The sequence below is a fragment of the Phaseolus vulgaris genome, chromosome 9, assembly GCF_000499845.2.
Source record: "Phaseolus vulgaris cultivar G19833 chromosome 9, P. vulgaris v2.0, whole genome shotgun sequence".
Classification (NCBI taxonomy): Eukaryota; Viridiplantae; Streptophyta; class Magnoliopsida; order Fabales; family Fabaceae; genus Phaseolus; species Phaseolus vulgaris.
Genome location: NC_023751.2, coordinates 9,831,889 through 9,852,956, shown reverse-complemented (window position 1 = coordinate 9,852,956; position 21,068 = coordinate 9,831,889). Strand labels below are relative to the sequence as shown.

At 30.9% G+C, this 21,068-nt stretch overlaps 2 protein-coding genes and 1 long non-coding RNA gene across 4 annotated transcripts; all 3 read right to left on the bottom strand.

The window, feature by feature from the left end:
• Positions 1 to 417: 417 nt before the first annotated feature.
• Positions 418 to 961, bottom strand: LOC137820516 (uncharacterized). The gene is made up of 2 exons (XR_011082644.1): positions 836 to 961; positions 418 to 575 (listed from the first exon to the last, which is right to left on the bottom strand). It is a non-coding gene; the product is annotated as an uncharacterized lncRNA (long non-coding RNA).
• Positions 962 to 977: 16 nt separating this feature from the next.
• Positions 978 to 7,510, bottom strand: LOC137820515 (acyl-CoA-binding domain-containing protein 1). The gene is made up of 6 exons (XM_068624640.1): positions 6,595 to 7,510; positions 6,090 to 6,195; positions 5,829 to 5,926; positions 4,907 to 4,998; positions 1,742 to 1,839; positions 978 to 1,480 (listed from the first exon to the last, which is right to left on the bottom strand). Exons 1-6 carry the CDS (start codon positions 7,077 to 7,079, stop codon positions 1,304 to 1,306), a joined length of 1,056 nt encoding a protein of 351 aa, XP_068480741.1. The 5' UTR covers positions 7,080 to 7,510; the 3' UTR covers positions 978 to 1,303.
• Positions 7,511 to 14,336: 6,826 nt separating this feature from the next.
• Positions 14,337 to 16,868, bottom strand: LOC137821101 (thylakoid lumenal 17.4 kDa protein, chloroplastic). Of its 2 annotated transcripts, none has more exons than XM_068625527.1 (4): positions 16,715 to 16,868; positions 16,436 to 16,572; positions 15,114 to 15,360; positions 14,337 to 14,782 (listed from the first exon to the last, which is right to left on the bottom strand). In XM_068625527.1, the coding sequence occupies exons 1-4, from the start codon at positions 16,815 to 16,817 to the stop codon at positions 14,559 to 14,561; spliced, it is 711 nt and encodes a 236-aa protein (XP_068481628.1). In that variant the 5' UTR covers positions 16,818 to 16,868; the 3' UTR covers positions 14,337 to 14,558. The 2 variants fall into 2 exon arrangements, with proteins under 2 accessions (XP_068481628.1, XP_068481629.1); XM_068625528.1 differs by having other exon boundaries at positions 16,436 to 16,566.
• Positions 16,869 to 21,068: the final 4,200 nt, after the last annotated feature.

Here is a 21,068-nt window from a genome sequence, read left to right as displayed (position 1 = left end):
AGGAGAAAAAAATTACTGACATGTGGGTAATGAAACTCACACTATGAGCTAAATCAGAGGAAAAGTATCCAAAATCCTAAGATTATCATTACATTGGGCTCTTTGCTTTGCTAGCTGGTTCGCACACTGGTCGCCTTTCCAAAAGATATGCTGAAATATTAAGTTTGAGTGGAAATTCTTGAGAAATCTGATTTTGTGCAACACAGCATGATAAGGTTGGAAGAGTGCTTCATCCTTGTTAATGAGGTCAAAGCTAGCTCGTGTCTGACGGCAACTATGGGTTAAAAATGACCCCGAGAGTTTAAATATACATTATTATGAAAAAAATTAAAGACCTTCGGTTAATTTCAGCTCGATTAAAAATAATTTCAAAATTAAACATAATGAAAACAGAACTGCTAGACCTGACAAAAAATTAAAATAATTTTGAATCTATTTAAGAGGCGTACGATTTTTTGACATGTTCATAACAATTATTATTTCTAATAGTTGTCTAAAAATTATGCATAAACGTACAACAAAATCATTGCTCTTTAAATAATGTCTGCCCTTGAAATTTCAGTGGCATATGACGCCTGCACAAAAAAAAAAACGTTTTATCATGCTTCTTTATCTTTAATTCTACTTATTTACTAATAAAAAACAAAACATTTTCAAGCCCATGCCTTGTTCTGTTTTTTCTAATGTATAAACAAAAAATATTATGGTTTTTTCGGATATCTAATACATTGACTAACTTGATACGTTAATGTGTATAATCAAACTCGTCTAAAGGTATTACCAACCTTTCTCCCCTCATCACGTTCTATGATTAACTTATTATTGTAAAAATTACCAGTGTCTTCAGAGAAGCTGTTTTTCTTGAAAAAGGTGGAGCGGAAGGGAGGGGAGAAGAGAGAGGGGGCAAAACATCAGATTCCACGTACTTGCGACAACATGATCAACCAAAGATTTCACAGGAATAATCTTAACGCCAATTTAAGACCTAACATAAGCCTGTAAATCTATATCACCTTCAGTAGAAGGGGTAGAAGGTTTCCCGAGGAACGTATATCGTTATAGATTCTCTCCCTTTCCCTGTTACTGTTTCTAGTTTCCTTCTATATCTTTGAATTGGGCAAAGGAACAATAATAAAACAGAATACACCTGATGAACAATTACCTAAGCGGTGCACAGACAGAAAAGGGTGTATACACCATGAGTAAGGACAAAAAAAAAATAGTTATATATAGACACGTACATCCTGAAGGGATTAGGGTAAATGGTTGCATTGGCCAGATCCAGCATGAAGCAAACAAGCAATCAGTTTACTTCCTCCACGTGCTGCAAACATGGCCAGCTTGGCTCAGAGATGTCTCGCGGTGAACTCCCATCATTATCTTTTGAATTTATGTCTGCATTATGCTTCACTAAATACTCAGCTATGCCTTCTCTCTCACACGTAACAGCGTAATGCAAGGCAGTTTGTCCATCATTATCCTTCCAAAAACGAAAACATAATATCAACAGAAAGTGGCTATTACATCAGTATCATTAACTATAACATGCAAAAAAGCATATCCAAAAGCCTAAGCTAAACTTCGATATTATTCAACCTCGGCAGTGAGGTTTGTCTGGTTCAGAATCCAATTAAGGTTCAGCTCTGTTTTCATTCTGAGGAGTTACGACAATGTCATCAAGAAATATGAGTAGTTCCTGGCGTTAATGCGTAGATTATTAATCCTAAAGCATATAGAATACCTTGGCATTCACATCAGCATTCTTGTTCACAAGCAACTCTGTGACATTAAGGTGGCCACGATCCACAGCCCAGTGTAATGGTGTCCGGCCCTCACTGTCTGCATTCATTTCAAAAACGCATGTTGATATAGAAAGGAAAAATAATAACAGTAGTCAAAAGCAAATATTAATTTGATAAGCCACTGGCACGACACAGCAAATATCAATCACAATGAGATTGCGGAGGAACCTTTAGGGACTAATTGGCAATCACGGGAGAAACACTTTACTAAAAATCCCTAATATCATCTGATGACCAATGTTGCTGTATCCTCTATGGTTAAACTAAACAAGACTTTGCATAGTTATACCACCTACTTCCCTTACTGTGTATCAAACTTGTGAAAGAAAATGCAACTAGAGTGAATATAGCTACTTCTCTTACTATGTATCAAGCTTTCATATTTAAACAAAAGAAAATAAAATACACAATAAATCACTGGTATAACTCTTCGCCCACAAATGTAGGAACCAGGAGAACAAACGGGAACAAAAATTAAATTGAAGGTTGAACATGTAACAAGACAGATTTCTTCACTTCAGCTAATTTTCACAATTAAAAAGGAAATTACTAAAGCATGTCCTAGAAGATTAATTCCTTTTGTATCACATCAATTATCAGTCAATTTTGTGTATCTTCAAATGCACCTTCAAGCAAGTTGCATAGGCTTGCTGACTACTATTGGAACTCTCAGCTTTCAATAATCAACAAATGGAAAAAAGAAAAAGAAATGTCAGTTGTGTAATTCGGACAAATAAATTAATAGGAACTGTTGTCACAAGAACCATCTTTTCAAATTCTTCTTCATTCACCTTCTTCACATTTTGTTACATTTCTTTCCTACCTTTCTCCAACTTCTCTCTACTCTAAATATCTTTTCGTAATCCAGATACACTTTACAGCCTACCCATTTTAGTAAGGGATGGTATGTTACTCCAAAGAAGACAAATGCTCACAATTCCTGGGAATTTGCTTATTTTGACTCCTTTTAAGTTATACTCAATCTGAAAATTGAAGAAACAGTTTCCAGCATATTTTCTTTTCAGGGAAGGTGTATTTTAGAGTTCTAAGCATTAATATAGGAATTTTGTCCTTAAATAATTTTATACAGCTTTGCCAAATATCATTTGGTGTTTAGATTTGCACAAATACTAACTCATTGTCAGAGTCCTTTGAAAATTGATTAAGAATCATTTTCTATAGTTGAGTTAAAAGACTATCAAGGTGGCCTGTTTTACTACTTTTATTATGATTTTTAATTATTTTTCTATATTTAGTTAAATATTATTTGCTAGTGAAAACAAGTCTCTGTACTCATATGATCACTAAAAAGCTAATATGTTATGGATGTTACAAATTTTTGTTTAACAATATTTTAGTTGTGAATTGTGACAGGAGGAGTAATTATGTCAATTTTGAAATGCATTATAGAATGGAAGGTTGAATTTAAAAATTATAAGATCATCATTCAAAATGAATATGTTCTATGAAATAGTGGGGGATCCATGTTAGAGTCCAATATCTGTCAGCGGGAGTAGTAGCAGCTTGTATGCACCTAATTACACATCAAGGAGGAAAGAGCTATCTATTACAAGTAGCCTATAGTGCACAGAGAATGCTATCAACAAGATAGAGCTACCTTGAAAGATGAGAAGATAAATCATGACTAGAATATCCTCAATAAAATGTAGAGGAGAACAAAAATCAGGAAACTTATAAGCCAACCATGGCAGAAACAATAATAATAATTTCTTCAATAGTAAGAATAATTACATGCAGGTCAACATGGAATATAATAATCTGTAAATAGAAAAGGTTTAAAAATTTAATATTGTAAGTTACTAGAGACCAAAATATGATGGGGCAGCTTCACCTTGTTTAAAAACCTTATCCTAAGGGCAACTCTTCCCTTGAAAGATAAGGAAAGATTTTCCATTTCATGGAACCACTCCTGAGGGAAGAGTTGCCCTTAGGAGAAGGTTTGAAACAAGGTGAAGCTGCCCCCATCATATTTTGGTTCTCTAGTGACCCCTACAATATTCAATTTTTAAACCTTTTCTAATGACAGATTGTTATATGTTTACCTGTATGTAACTATTCTCACTTTAGACAAAAACAAAGATTACTGTTTCTACTACCATGGTTGGCTTATAAGTTTCCTGGTTTTTATTCTCTCCTACATTTTATTTTATTGAAGGACATTCAAGGAAGTTGTTTTGGTATCTCGTGGTAAATAATATCTCTGAAGTTTTAGCCTTCAACAAGGTGATCCATGTAATTGACTTCACTAGGTAGAATAAGGCTTTTAGTTGTTGCAGTTTACATTTTAATGAAGTGGTCATCAACCATCTTCATTATCTTAGCATATTCTAATGGAGTTTTGATAGAAAAGAACTACCCTTGCAATGTTGTGGCCTTTCTAGCTCATGATGCCGGTTATGCCCTTAGTTTATACAACTCACCACTCTTAGTTTATCCATGTTATCATGCAACTGAGTTGCATGCTATTGGGGGTTATGGTCCTTCCAAGAACATTGTTTCTTTTTACAGGCCTCCGCTAGATTTATAGTCCCCTCTTGGATTTTTTTAGTAACTATGGGGAATTCTGCAGCTATAGGAGACTCGTCATGAATATATTGAATTGCATTAAATATTGTGATGTATGGGAACAATATATATAGTGATTGTTGAAGTTCCAGGACTGTGCTGACTAACGAAATTTTGGTAACACAATTTGTTTCGTCAAAGGATCTTGCTAAATATGTTTTGAGCAACTTAGGCTAACCAGGGTAAGTAGTACTTCAATTAGTAGCTTAGCGTGTGTACCTATTATGGCTTGGGTTTTGGGTTGTAACTCATAAGTCAGAACAAAAACATAGCACCTGCCTTTGGTTTTAAAAACAGTGAAAACAAATTTATTCATGTTAGACTTATCAAACAATGCTGCAAAAATTCAGGTAGATGATGTTTTACTAGATCACTGACTGTACTTTCTAGTGCTAGACACAAGTTTTTATTAGGAGCTTGATCAATTCAAAAACCAAAACAAAAAAAATTACTGACAACTCACACCACGGTGGAGAATAATGTATACACAAGGAAAATAGCTATTATAAATAACTCACCCTTTAAATTAACTGAAACACCATTTTCAATACACTTGAGCAGATTAGCCATATCTCCTTCCCTGGCAAATCCATGAATGGCTTCCATTTGCCTGTAAAGGAAGAAAATTAAAAATCAATATGCCTATCAATATTTTGTTCATTCCGTAAACAGTACCCTTTTGATGATGAAGCATCCTATCCTAACTACGGAGTTTTATTACTTTGTGGCTGTTCAAAAGTTATTAATCATCAAAAAATATCCTCGATACTTTGTATATATTAAGTTTGACAATTTACATCTTCAAAAAAACCTCGTGATCAGCTCATATAATCCCCCAAAAATGTCAACGGCGTAAAGAGTTTAGTGATAGGTGAGGGTTGATGATTAGCGTAAAGACAAGGTGATGTACAAGAAAGTGGAAATGAAACATGAACTGCATCCATATAAAATATAAATACTTCAGAAGGATTTGTATTAGTAGTCTAGTACCATTATCAAGTAAACGATAGAAACCATTCCAAAAATAGGTGAAAAAATTCCCATCGAGAGAGAATACACACAAAGTGTAATTGTGTTAGTTAATTAGTTATAAAAAATAAAGCATCAAAACCATTACATTCAAGATTTTACCGTTATATATGTGATTTTGCTAGAAGGTACACACTGGTAAGTTGTGATCAGCAATGAACATGATTTATATGCATGATAGTTTTTTAACTTCATAATAAACAGACGTAAAAATTCACAAATAGCATTGAGAAATCTTGTAGGACCAAAGCAAATTAGCAAAGAAACTAAACCCTCTGACTTATCCTTTCGCGATACCCCGCCATTCTAAATACATTAGTGTCACCAAGGAAACATCATTATAATTACATTTAGCACCACACACACACATACACTCCCAGAACAAATTATTTTCAGTTTTAGGAATCTTACGAGTCACTGCCATATTCTTCTTCGTAAACAAAAGTACTGAAAACTGGCCCCATTGGTCCCTTAGCCTCTGAGCCAGCACCATCGCCACTTCTACTCCTCTGTTCCAGAAGCTCTAAGAGTTAGGCAGAGCAATGCAAAAATAAACACACAAAGAATGTAATTAAACATACTACTTTGATTCTAAATATAATTTTTCCTTCTTTCGAAGAAATTAGTGATTCATCCATCCAAGGCTAAAGAAGAAAAAGCATTTTGGCTCACCAAAGATGAACCATCAAGCCAAGTAGGATATAGTTCAGTCACAATATCAATGTACTTCTGCATTGCATCTTCAGGAGGCATAGCGCCCAATTTTTGCCATGCTTGCCTACAAAGGAGGGGGCAATAACACAGGTAAGGGGAAAAAAAAGTAGTTGAACATTGGCATACAATATTCCATAATAGTACATTAGATATACCGCAAACACTTAGGCTGAAAAAAAGTTGCCATTACTTACATAAAAAGAAAAAACCAAAAAGAAAAAAGACAAAGAGGATTCATATGTGTGGTATCAGCCTCAGCTTTAATAGTACAAACTAAACATACATCCAAACCAAGCTCAATGATCGCCAATTCCACATTACACACATTGCTAAATAAACACACAGAAGAACACGAAAGATTACTACTTTATACTACTTCACTTCCTTCTCTTTTTTTCTTTTCCTCTACAGTGTCACTTTTGCAGAAAGCAAGTATAAGAACAGAGAATAGCGAAAAATATACCATTTAGCACGTGCGGTCATTTTGAGGGGCGAAGGTTGGGGCGTGCTGCAGGGACCTTCAGTCGCAATCTTGTACAACCCGTAAAGCTGGAGCTGCGCGTCGCTCGACACCTTCTGCGAGAGCCGATCGGCAGCGGCAGCGGCAACGAACGCCGTCGCGGCGCTGAATGCCTCGTCCAATTCGGTGCTTTCCACACCTTCCCAATCATCATCGTCGTAGTCGCCGTCACTATCATTCCTCACGCTACCGTGCTCGGCCACCACGGACTGCTCCTCTAACCTGAGCGAGGCCGCGGAATCGGGAACTACCTGTTCATGTTTGGCAGCCTCGGGTTCCCCGCGTGCGGCGGCGGTGGAAGCGGCAGCGCGCGTGACGGTGAGGTTGTCTTCCTTGAAGGAAACGACGATGGAGATGAGCTTGGCGAGAAGGTAAGAGAAAATGAGGCCGACTAGAATCGACTGGAGGAGAGATTGCCACTCGGCCATGGCGGTTGAGGAAACCCTAGAAGGTGAAAATAGGTTAACGAAGAAATCGCTTTAGTCGCGAGGGTGAGCTAAAACCCTAGCGAGAGTGGGAGCGAAAGCATGTTGGGATTGTTGACGGAGAAATTGAGAAGATTGCGAAGGAATTTTCAGAATGGAGCATGCGCTGGCTGGGTGGGAACGGAGAGGGTTCTCTCTCTGTGTGCTGTTGGCGCTGGGGGGCGCTTATCAGGTGCTTCTAGTTTAACCTGTGCTTTACAGTATAACCGTTGAGAGAGCGACACGTGTTACCTTTTGAGGAGTCTGCGCGAGATCGCCACCGACGATCCGTGATTCAAAGGTTAAAGAGAATGGAAGAAAGAAAGTAATCTTTGGAATAACTTTGCCTTTTTCTAACGACATGGACCAGGTTATTGAATGCACTTCCTTTTCATTTCGAATTTTGGTACTGCAAATAACTGATGTTTTCACACTTTTTTTCCCCGTAATGGTATGGATAGAGAAAAAAAGTTCCAAGTGGACTGTTTTGGCTTTATTTTTTAGCAGTAATATAAGGAAATTTGATTTTTGGGAACCCGAATATCAACTTTCTTATCTTATTGATGTTCTATGGGAATTCAATTCTCCAGTAGCTGGATTTTAGAAACACATTTTTGTAGGTAAGAAAATCTGTAAAAACTGAAGATAAAATTGGGGAGAAAAAAAAAATTATCATGTAGAGAATTTCTCAAACTTATTTGAAATTAAAGTTGTTATTACTAATTTTTTTTCCATTAAGTATTAAAAAAATTATATTTTTTAATTAAATTTTTGTTATTTAATTTTTGATGTTATTTAATTTCATCTTCACCTTAGTTAATTGTCTTTCCATATTATTTTATGTTAATATTAAACAATATAGTTAACCTAACATGTAACTTTTATTATTGAACGGAGGTAAACAAAAATGAAAAGGAAAATAAAATGAAAATTTAAATATGATTTTCAGATAGACGAGAGAATAAGTGTGGAGTTGAAAAACAAAATAATAATGACAAAATAAGTATTAGGGTTAAATATAAGTAAATTCGTTAAAATTTGTTATCTCCACGACATCACATCTCTACACAACTCAAATTTGGCAATTTCTTACTCCACCGTATCAATTTCAACATGCACCCAATCAGTTTTAAGAAATGACAAAAATACCCCTCTTAAATGACGAAAATAACCTTACACAACAATGGAAAAATTATTTTTGAAACTTCTGAAATATTTTGGATTTCAATTTTCGGAACATATTTTTAAATTCTGAAATTTTTTATCCAGAATGTATTTTTAGTTTTGTGTTCAGAATTTTTTTTCCATGTATTTTTTTATTTCTCAATTATAATTATTATTTTGGATTTTTCAATTTGGAATAAGGGTAATTTTGAAAATTTAAAAAATTGATATGGTGGAGGTTAAAATTGATATCTTGGGTGAAGAATTTGCCCTCAAATTTCACCTTTGTTTTGTAGTTTCTCAACGTTGGATTTAGATTTTTGTTTTGTTTTTCTTTTAATTTTTGTTTATCCTCTATCCTCATCCAATAATAAAAGTCACGTGGTATTTTACTCACAAAACTATATTGTCTAGTATTAAAAAAAAAAAGTGAAAATAACTAAACAGGATGATGAAATAAAATTTAAATGACAAAAACTTAATTAAAAATATAGGATTTTTTAGAACTCAATGGACCAAAATAAGAATTGAATTGAAATATCTAAATTTATTTAATTCTTATAATTAAAGTGAGATTTTTATCTTTCAAAGATGTAAAATTGATATTAGGTATCTTAAATTTAAAATAATTATTTTAATTCTCTAAATTTAAAACTGATTTTTTGAATTTTTAAATTTTGAAAATAATTCATTATATCTTTTAAAGTAGGCATTGTTGAAATTTATCGACTTAACCAACACATTTAATTTTAGAAAAGATGATTTTAGCAGTATTTGAAATATGTTTTTCTCTCTTTCTCCTACTTCCCCTTTCTTATAAATTGTTCCCCCTGATTATTACTTTCAACTACAATGACATAGTCATTTTTTTTTATCTTATATTTCCTTTATTTTTTTATCACATTGTTATGAAAAAAAGTTTTTATTTTGAAATTACAAAGTATAACAATTAACAATAGAATTTATGGATATAATGTTTCCCTTCTGCTTTAGTTTGACAGTTTAAAATCATGAATGAATTTATCTTTAAACATTTATTCAATAATATAAATTTCAAAAGTTTAAAATTTTGGTAATTTTATTTCTAAATATTATTGGCTTAAACTCACTACCATAAAGTTAAAAACTAAATAAACAAAAAGAGAAAGTAGGTGCTTATTAATTTCCACTCCTTTGTTTAAGTATAATTTACATGATACATGAGAATTATAAGATACAGTGCTTCCTAATTAACTAATTAATGTTATAATCTCTGGTTTAAAGCTTGAAAACTAATAAGTATGGCGTAGCTGCATGCTTTAATTTGTTTGCATGCCTTGAACTTCTGATGTGAGTCCAAACCATTTTAAAGTGTGGCAACACGGACACAGGGTCAGCATTGAAGAAACATTGACGATGAACCAAACATTTAAGGGATCACCATAAGTAACTCACGTACGAGCTCTCGAAACTTCGCAGAGAAAAAACCTTAAAATGGATGAACGGTTTAAATTACCTCCTGCTTGAAACGGTATGAGTGCAGTGACATAAACAAACTTATGATTATGAGATGATTGCATGTGTTCTTTTAAGGAACCCCGTTCTCCATCACAGGTAGCATGACAACTCTGAAATGTTGAAAAAGATCTAAAAAAAGTGGGTTTATGTTTTTCCCATTCTATAAAAATAATTTGAAAACACAGGTTTTTTTTTTTTTAACTTTGAAAATGGTTTATGATGACGATAAACCGTGTTAAAATTAAAATATGTGATAACGATTCCATTTGTCATTTCTTTTAATATAAAATGATAATTGTAAGGAGATCATCATCATTTTGTTGAGATAATAAAAAAGTTATTGTAATTACGTAGTAAAACTTATTTTTCTCACCGCAATAACATGTTTATTGTTCTTTTTTTCCATGGAGCTACAATTGTTTTTCTTCTTATGAAGGTATTATTGTTTTTCATTTTGTGAAAACAGAATCGCTTTTCTTCTTCTTGTGAAGTTACAACCGTTGGCAACAATTTGCATTAACAAGAATAGCATTAGCAACACAACATTGACGACACAACTCTTTCTCTTCTTGTTGAGACAAAACAACACTGACACAACAAAGACAATGAATGGTGGTGACACACTAGACCTCAAAGAACTTTAAAATTGTGCACGAAGAAACTAATAGAAAAAAGTGAAAGAAAAACTTTTCTCCTCAAGATTTAATAAGATTTTTTACAACATTTATTTATATAACTACCATTATTTCTACATATGATGATGATGACTCTAATTGTCATCAAAAGTATGTTATTTCATTATTAAATTAAATATAAATTGGCGTAATTGTATTTTCAGCGACAAATAACCTAAAACTATCACTAAAAAGTGTTTCAACATTAAATTAATTAAAAAATTGTTATCGCCTTTTTTCAACAATGATTCTTTTATAATTATTATTATTTCTTTATTTTTAAAGATGCTTGACAATAAATCATTATTAAAAGTGACTTTAAATTTTCAAAACTGCCACCACACCTTTTTAAAGATGATTATTAAGAAATTGTTATTAAAAAATGAATTATATTTTATGCTTTAGTATTTTTTTTAGCATTGAATCTTCAACACACAGACTTATTTATATACTTTATTTAATTAGTTATATATTTAAACAATATATAATTTTTAGGATTTTCTTTATATTTAGGACCTCACACTCTTAATATAAGATTAGAAGTTGACTCAATAGCACTAGTAAAAAAATATATTTAATGATGACTTATTATGACGGTTCTATTACACTTGTCATAGTAAGTGAAACGATGACACAATGATAATTATAAGAGAATTTATTATATCAGATATAAAAAAAATCATCATAATAAATATATTTTATATATGTTGACTTGATACCTGTCATAGTAAGTTTTTTAAGGATTTTTTTTCTTCCTAACTCATGTTGCATTTCCTTCACCAACACTATCTCTACCAAAACTCTCATGTTTTTTGTCACACCTTCCTGCTCTCATGTACGTGTCCCGCTTACATCTTCCTGCTCTCCCTGCCTCTGCCTAAGTTTAGGTTCAACACTCTCACTCCCTTTGCATAAGATCAAGTTCTCTACTCTTTCTCTTTCTCTAATTTTAATTTTATCCTAATTTCCCATGTGTGCTTTGTGTTTGTGGATGTTGTTGTGTTTTCGTCATAAGAATAGATTGTTTTGATTCTCGAAGCGTTATAGAAACACTTGAGGGAGTGCTTTATCTTAAATTCATATAAATTCTTCTATCAATTCTTTCAATACCTTCACATCGATTCCTTCCACAAATCCCTTTCCATTTCTTTTGTTGGTGCCTTCCATTGTGCTCAACAAGTATCTTTTGTGAGAAAACATTATTCTATTACAAAATGTTAGAAACCTTTACAAATATTAGATTCTAAAATTAGTAGCTAATTAGAAATCAATTTAGGAACTATTTATCAATAAACTAATCTAGATACCAATAATTTTTTTAGCCTCTAAAATAATATATAATTTAGTCAATATAACAACTAATTTTTTTTTTGTCTCCTAAATTAGTTTTTATTTAATAATTTTCTTATAGTGTAATAAAATAATATATTTTTTAATATTCTATTTTATATTATATATTTGTATGAAGTTAAATATTTTTCACATATATGCTAAGGCTTTGACTTATAATTAACTTTTGTAATAGATCTCGAAGTATTTTAAAAAATGTTGAGATTCCACCGTTACCATTCAATAATAGGATATTAAATCGGCACTAATTTAATAGGACAAATAATATTTTTAGTTTGACAACATGCTATATCCCGTCCTGTCAACTGGGCGAACCACAGGGAATGAGGAGTGTTACCCACTTCTTGTTTTGTTTTAAATTATTTTCTTTTTAAATCTTTTTTTTCTATATTATATTATTTAAATTATACAAATATAATGTAATATTATAACTTAAACCATTAATACTTAAAATCAAATTTTAATTATTAATTATAATAAAATAGTTTGAGATAATAATTTTTTCATTTGTCTCTAATAAGACAATAATCAAGTTATCTATTGTGTCAAACTCTGAATATACCTTAAATTATCTTAATTTAGTATGCGCATCACACCATCTCTCTATTAGTAGATTTGTGGAGAGGGGAATGAGTGAATTTGTGAGGATTAAAGAGGATGTGTGAAGATATGTGAGATTATTTGGATTGAGGGATGATAAAGTGGATTTGTGAAGATGGTTTATTGTAAGTTTACAAATTTATCCTTGTTATTAAAAAATATTTGAATAATAAATTATAATTCTTTTTGTGTGTAGGTTTGAATTAATTAATTTTTTCTAATATATAATATTCATAATTACTTATATTTTTTAATAAAAATTAAAAAATATAATAGAAAATATTTTTGTGTTAAATTGAAATAATTATTAAAGTTTATGAAAATAATATTTGTTATTTTATATAACTATATATATTTTGCTAATATTATAATTTTTATTTTATTTTATTATTTCATTATTTATAATTGTATGTTGTTATTAATAATATACTTAAGTATTATTGAAATTATAAATAAATTTATGTAATATTTAATTTTGTATATTGTAATAAAATACATGCACAAGGGTATTTTTGGTAAAATATAACAATCCTACATAAATCTCCACCAATCTCTTTATTTTATGAAGAATGAAAAAAACCCTCAACCCTCTCCCCCATCCACTCCCCCACTCTCAAAACCATGGAAACAAACACACCGGATGTGTTTGTTTCCAAGTATGAGGAGGGAGAGGGAGGGAAGAGTGAGTGTTTTTTATGTTTGTTTCAATGATTTTGAGAGTGAGTGTTTTTTTGTGTTTGATTAATGGTTTTGAGAGTGGGGAAGTGGATGGGGAGAGGGTGAAAGTCTTTTTTTCATTCTTCACACAAATAAAGAAATTTGTGATAATTCATAATGTAGAATTTTTGTATTTTACCAAAAATACCCTTGTAAATGTATTTTATTACAATATACAAAATTAAATATTACATAAATTTATTTAATAATTTAAAAAATATTTAATTATAATATTAATAAAAACATATAATTATAAATAATAAAAATAATAAAATAGAAAAATAAAATTATAATATCAACAAACATATATAGTTATATAAAATAACAAATGAATATAATAATAAATATTATTTTCATAAATTTTAATATATTTAATAAATATATTTAAATTTAACAAAAAAATATTTTCTATTATTTTTTAATTTTTATTATAAAATATAAGTAATTATGATTATTGTATATTAAAAAAATTTAATTAATTCAAACCTACGTAAAAAAATCATAATTTATTATTTAAATATTTTTTAATAACAAAAATAAATTTGTAAACTTACAATTAATCATTCTTACAAATTCACTTATTGTTGGCAACATTGGGAGACATGATGATGGAAGATCACAATAACGCCCATCATGGACTGTTCCTTCCTGCACCTCTATACCTTCTTCTCTCACCTCCATAAATTTTCAAATTTCCAAAAATACCCCTCTATAATATTTTAAATTACGTAATTTGGAAGTCATTTTTCAATTTTGTAATTAGCTTCCGGATTACATAATCCAGAAGCCTTTTTTCAGATGCATGATTACTTTTCGGAATACATAATCCAGAAGTCTTATTTAGCTTCCGGATTATGTAATCCAGAAGTCTATGAATCCATAAACTAATCTACGAAGGTGACACAAGAAAGATAAAAATGTATTTTCATATTATGTATGGAGGTGGCAAAAGAAGATATGGAGGTGCAGGAAGAAACAGTCCCATCATGTGCCCAGATGGTACACATTCCAAAACCCATGGACTAGTGCAAGACACCAGCCTTGTTAGAATTTTCATCCATTTTAGTCAATCTCATATCATACCACAATTTAAATAAATTATTGTTGTACCTTTAGAAGCTAACATGTGAATTTTAAACCTAATTAAACATACTCATAAGATTAAGTTTGTATCCATATACTATGAAATGCCCTGATTTTGTAAAGAATCAACTAGATATTACAAAAACCAAATACGTGTTAAATGATTAAATATACCATGGTCTTCAATTTGTAAGTTAAAATCACGAGGAATTCTACAAATTATGCAACATCATGCAAGAAAAGCAAATAATTCAATTTTCTTTCGGACGTAGCGTTAATCCAGTGGCTACTCTCAACAAAATATTTGTTACGTCATGGCATGGCAGCGTATTGATAAAGACAATGCAGACTTTTATTTTCATCGACATCCTAGTTCAGCTCTCCCTTCATCACCAATGGACTTATTTGTGCATAGTTTCTGGAGATCAATATAACCAATAATAGTGTCCTCAAAAACTGCCTTGTCCAGGTTAGCACCATCGAAGGTGGAGCCCGACAATACTGTGTTCCTAAATACAGCTCCTTCAAGATCAGCTTTCTCGAAGTTCACACGGTCCAACACTGCATTTGAGAAGTCCACCCCTGTAAAATATCCCTGGATCATTGCTTTGTCTATGTGGAAAACAGAACAAATCACAACTTGCATGTTGACATATAATTTGGAACTATGTTCTATAAAATATCCAAAGGCTCGTCATGTTCATTTATTTGTAAACCAGTTTTGTGAAAGATGAATAATATGAAGGTAGTTTTATCTCTTTCTGCCATTCAGGCTTAGTAGACTACTGCTCTCAACAACAACAAAAACACAACAGATATGTTGAAGAACATGTATTTGGTGGTCCCTAAAGGCTGACGAAGTGACAAACTAATCTAACATTCAGCTGATTTTGCACTAGTGAAAAAATGTTACCTTTAAAGCTGCCACCAACAGCATAAGCCTTTGACATTATAACTTCTGTCATGTCAGCACCATCAAACTTAGCATCTGACACGAGTGCTGCAGAGAGGGACTTCCCCTTCAGGTTGGATTTTTCATTTGTGAAATCACATTGCCGGAGGTCTAACGGTTTATCATATACACCATTTGCCTGACCAATTGTGTTGCCAATAAATGCACGCTCACATCGATTAGGCTCAGTCGACAAGGGGGGAAGTCTCTGCATAGAAAACATATAGGAGTTGCATTCTCTCCTCAAATGCTTCTTTTGAAGAGATGTTTAAATCACATTTGTCTTTCACAAATTTAAACTTCCATTAACATTTATAGCTGACATGATACGCTGCCAAAACTCATTAATTTGAACATTTTAACAGAAGAAAATAATAATATATTATTGAAAGATGCACAGTTAGCCTCAAGGGAAAATATCTGACCAGGGTGTGAAGGACATCTATAGGCTCTTAGGATTTATCGAAAAGAACATCAGAATTAACAATGAAAGAAATGTTTCTGACAAGTGTCCATTTTGAACCGAATTTGCAATATGCATTCTATTCAAAACCCACTTAAAGGGGGAACCCTCAAGTGTCCTATAACAAGTCAAAACCTGAGAATTGAAATTTGAAGATACTTGTTGCTTTGAACTGAATTTAAGAATTACATTTTGCATCCTCAAAACTACCATCATTCTTATGGTATGTTGTAACCTAAGAAAAGCTACCTTATCAGCCTGTAACAACAGATATGCTGATATCATGTTAGCATGGAAAGAATCAAAAAATATGTAATGAAAAACCACGTGATCTTTGTCAACCTTAGTCGACCCCTTCACAATAAAATCTGTTTCAACTACCTACTTGCTATTCCTTCCACAAAGCACCCAACAATTTCAGTACCTATCTTGCATATTAAACCTGCTTTTAGTACTCTCCTTTCAAACAAGGGTCTCCTTTAACTTTTGTTAGCTAATCTATCAGCAAAGGAAAACTCATCCATGAAATTTCCTCACTGGGGATATTAGCTTCTGAGAGCAAATGGGAGCTTAAAAGTGTAAAATAGGAATTCAAAAGCACATCAATTACAACAGCTTATGTTTACATATGCAGTTTACATGACTACAACCAAGTCAGACAACCTGTAGAACCTAGCAATCTATTAATGATATGATCTTTTTATATATCTCCATAGATAAAAATAAGTAGGAAAAATTAAATAAGATTCCTAGGAAATACAATGTGGAGAATTAAATTAAAGTTTTTCTATAACTGTTAAAATTTAAACACAGTTTGAACCTGGGTAGCAGCAGTAACGGGAAATGCAGCAGAAGTAACAGCACAAGCTGCAAGAATACCACAGGCCACGCCCTTCATTCCATTGAAACTAAACAAACCTCCCTTATTCTGATGAGATCCATCTAACTCAGCTACTCCTACAAAACACGGTAATCATTCTAACTTTCATGCGGAGATCAAGAGGTAAAACTGTAATTTAGACAACACATTTAGCAAATTGCTAAGCTAAGCGTTATTTAAATAGTATAATAAAAGAAAATAAGAGAGGAAGAGTTAGACCAGAGCAAGAAATTCTGAGTGAAGGGGTGAAAGATGGGCGTTTGGTTGTGTAACTGGGTATGCAGAAACCGTTTCGAGGGAGTGGAATTGAAACGTTGGCCATTGTTGTGTCTCTTCACTCTTCAGTTTTCGAACTTCCACACACCTCTCCGCCATCGCTTATCCGCGGATAAATATGTTACGTGGCTTCACACGTGGCTCTACATCATTGCTTGTTCTTTTCATTTTTTTAAATAAAAACATTGTAATTACTAAAGAAAAAGTCTTTTTATAATTAATATTAAATATTAGAAGTTTTAATAGTTCAAGTACAAGTTAACCAATTAAGATAGAATAAAAAAAATGTATATTGAACTCTCTTCACTCATTGGATCTTGTCTCAACTTTCTTTTAACTTTAGTTGCATTGCACTGCTATCATAAGTCAAATATCAAATTATTATTTTTAACTAAATATTAAACTAATTAACAAACTAGTACTCTTGCGGCAGCGCCATGTATGATTTATCTATATATATATACATGCAGAGATATTTTTTTATTATAATTATTTTTTTAATTATCTGATTCCACTCTTATTTAATATATCTTATTTTCTTATTTAATATATCTTATTTTATTAATACAATGGAGTATTTTCTCATTTCATATAAATTACTCAAAAAATAAAATTATTTTTAACCTTTTAAATTAATATTAATGTACAGTTTTTATATGATTCCTCCACTCTTTCCTTAATTTCTTATTTTAAGGCAAAAACAATATGAAGAAATAGATACCATAATCTCACACATTTCCACACCAAATCTCACATATCAAAGAGAGAGCACTCCATTTTTTACTTTTCAATTTCGACTCATTCAAAATTATTTATGTATGTTAAATTTCTATTATTGAGAAAGTTAAGTAAAAGAGGAAGATGCGAATACACCGGCGTTGCGCTGTGTTTCCACTAGTATATATAAAGAGAATTTTTCATTATAAATTTTTGGTGTATACAAATTTGTTTCTATTTTTATCTTTATTAATATTTTATTTTATTAATTTATTTTAGTTATTTTGTTATTTTATTATTATTTTGGACACGGTTGTCTTTTCCATTTTTTGGTATTCACTCTTTTTTTTTTAATTCCATTATCTAAAAATCAAATGTAACTTCCTTCTCACTCTCCTTCTTAATCCCCTTTATCTTTCTCCTCTCTCTAATAATCAATTATACTCTTAATTAACCAAAATAAATCACTCTCAATATATTGTTGCATTCATTATTTTTATATTATTAGGTAAATTCCTACACCTTAGAACCTATGATATGCATCCAATTTTATTTTAAATTACCATTCATTTCATTAAAAAAAAACAAATTCAAAATAGAATTAAAACAATGATAAAAATAAATTGTATATTATGTATTATAGTTGTTTTTAATAAACAAAAATACACATATGGTAGTGATAAAAATAAAAAAATGTGGATATACAATAATGATAAAAATAAAAAAAATGCGAATACACATGTTAATATTTAAAAAAATACAGATACACATAAGTTTACGATGAATTAAAATATTACAATATGAATTTCTAGTTCATTTCAATAAATATAAATACCACGTGATAATGATAAAACTAAAAAATGCAGATATACAATTTGATATTTAAAAAAATATAAAAACATATAAATTTATGATGAATTATAATGTTTGAGTATGAATTTATAATTCATTTTAATAAATATAAATACGTGTATAATAATAATAAAAATAAAAATATGGAGACATAATAAAGATAGAAATAAAAAATATGGATACATAATAAAAAAATAAAAATATACATTAATAACAAAACTACAAAATGTAGATACACAATAATGATAAAAATAAAAAATCGAATACATAATATTAATAAAAAAACAAAAATACACATTAATAATAATAATAATAAATGATAGTAATAGACGTATTTCAGTTATGCACATTAATCTATCTTTTAAGAGTATGCAACTTTTTGAGTTTTTAAAAATATTTATAAATTTTAGTATTAAATTAATAAATTAGTGCAAGTTTTATTGAGATAGTATAAAAAATAAAATTTTATTGTACAATATTGTATGTAATTATTATATGTTTACGTAATTATTGTACTTATTGTACGCAATTATACGTAATTAATTTAATAATGATAGAATCCCATGGTATATATTTATATATTTCCTATATAGAGAGTGATGTAAATACACACAAGACAATACATAATCTTCATTTTTCTTACTCTTATTCAAAAAGCGGTATTTCAGTTATGCATAGTCTTAAAAAGATAGTTATGACCAATATTATTAAGAAAATAATGATTATCAAATAAAATCTCATTATTAGTGGATCTATGTCAACGCTATGCAAGGAAGCTCGAGAGAAGTATCCTACAGGAAGATTGATACTGATGCTATAGTGTTTCAGTGGGATACCAAGAGTTATAAAGAGATCTTCAAATATGGATTTAAACCATGATCACAAAGAAAAACTCCTAACAACCTTTGTTGGAGACTAAGAATTCCACAGAAATCCTCACACAAGAAACTCAACTAAGATTTTAGTGTTGTGAGATTTGTGTTATAGGTGGTATTTCAGTTATGCATACTCTTAAAAGATAGTTATGACCACACGTGTAATTATTGTATGCAATTAATGTGACAATGATAGAATGCCATGATTAGTGGATCACTACATAATTAGCTTGTAATGTGCAGAGAGAAAGTCTTCATACACTTATTTCCTACACAAGAGAATAAAATTATCTCCATTTTTCTTACAATCTTCTTATATGCATTTCCTTAAAAGATGAAGAATTTGTCAAAGCTCAAAGCTCAAGAGATGTGGATTGATATAAACAATGTCAACTTTGTGTGCATGGAAGCTTGACAAAAGTTTCCTCCAGGAGGATTGATACTGATGCTACAGTGTTTCAATGGGATACTGGAAGTTATAAAGAGATATCCAAATATGGTTATCATGGTCACAAGGAGAAACTCCTAACTCTGTTTATTATAACTTGTATGATTATGTTCATCATGGAGACAAACCAATTAATTCTGATAGGCCACATATTTTTGTCGACGCAACTAACCACCTTTCTTGGGGACTAAGAATTCCCACAAAAATCCTCACACGAGAAACTCAACTAAGATTTTAGTGTTGTGAGATTTGTGTTATAGGTGATATTTTAGTTATGCATAGTCTTATCATATTATTCTATACAATTTTCTTGTATGGGATTAGAGCACCGATCTAAACAACCTCTGGTTTAACACAATTCTCATTTCCTTTAAAGATGAAGAATTTGTCAAATCTCAAGAGATGTGGATTAATGAAAACAATGTCAACATTGTACAATGATATTGACGCTACAGTGTTTTGGTGGGATACCAGGAGTTATAAAGAGATCTTCAAACATGGATTTAAACCATGGTCACAAGGAAAAACTCCTAACTCTGTTTATTATAATTTGTATGACTATGTTTATCATGGGGGCAAACCACTAAATTTCGATAGACTTCCATTTGAAAGACATGTTTTTGCCGGCGCAACCAACAACCTTTCTTGGACACCAATAATTTCCACAAAAATCCTCGTAGAAGAAACTCCACTAAGATTTTATTTGTGCAAGGTAATTCAATTATGCATAGACTTAAAAGATAGTTATGACCAATATTATTAAGGAAATAATGATTATAAAATTATACACAATTATTGTATGCAATTATTGTACACAATTTAATTTGATAATGATAGAATCCCATGATTAGTGGATCACTGCATAATTAGCTTGTAATTTGGAAAGAGTAAGTGTCCATACATAATTAGTGGACATATTTTTGTCGACGCAACTAACAACCTTTATTGGAGACCAATAATTCCCACAGAAATCCTCACACGAGAAACTCAACCTAAGATTTTAGTGTTGTGAGATTTGTGTTATAGGTGGTATTTCAGTTATGCATAGTCTTAAAAGATAGTTATGACCAATATTATTAAGGAAATAATGATTATCAAATTATACACAATTATTGTACGCAATTATACATAATTATTTTGATAATGATAGAATCTCAAGATTAATTGATCACTACATAATTAGCTTGTAATTTGCTACAAGAAAATTAATACTTATGCTATCGTGTTTCAGTGGATACCAGGAGTTATAAAGAGATCTTCAAATATGGATTTAAATCATGTTCACAAGGAGAAACTCCTAACTCTTTTTATTATAACTTTATGTTCATCATGGAGGCAAACCACTTCATTCCGATAGGCTTCCATTTGAAAGACATGTTTTTGTCAGTGCAACTAACAACCTTTC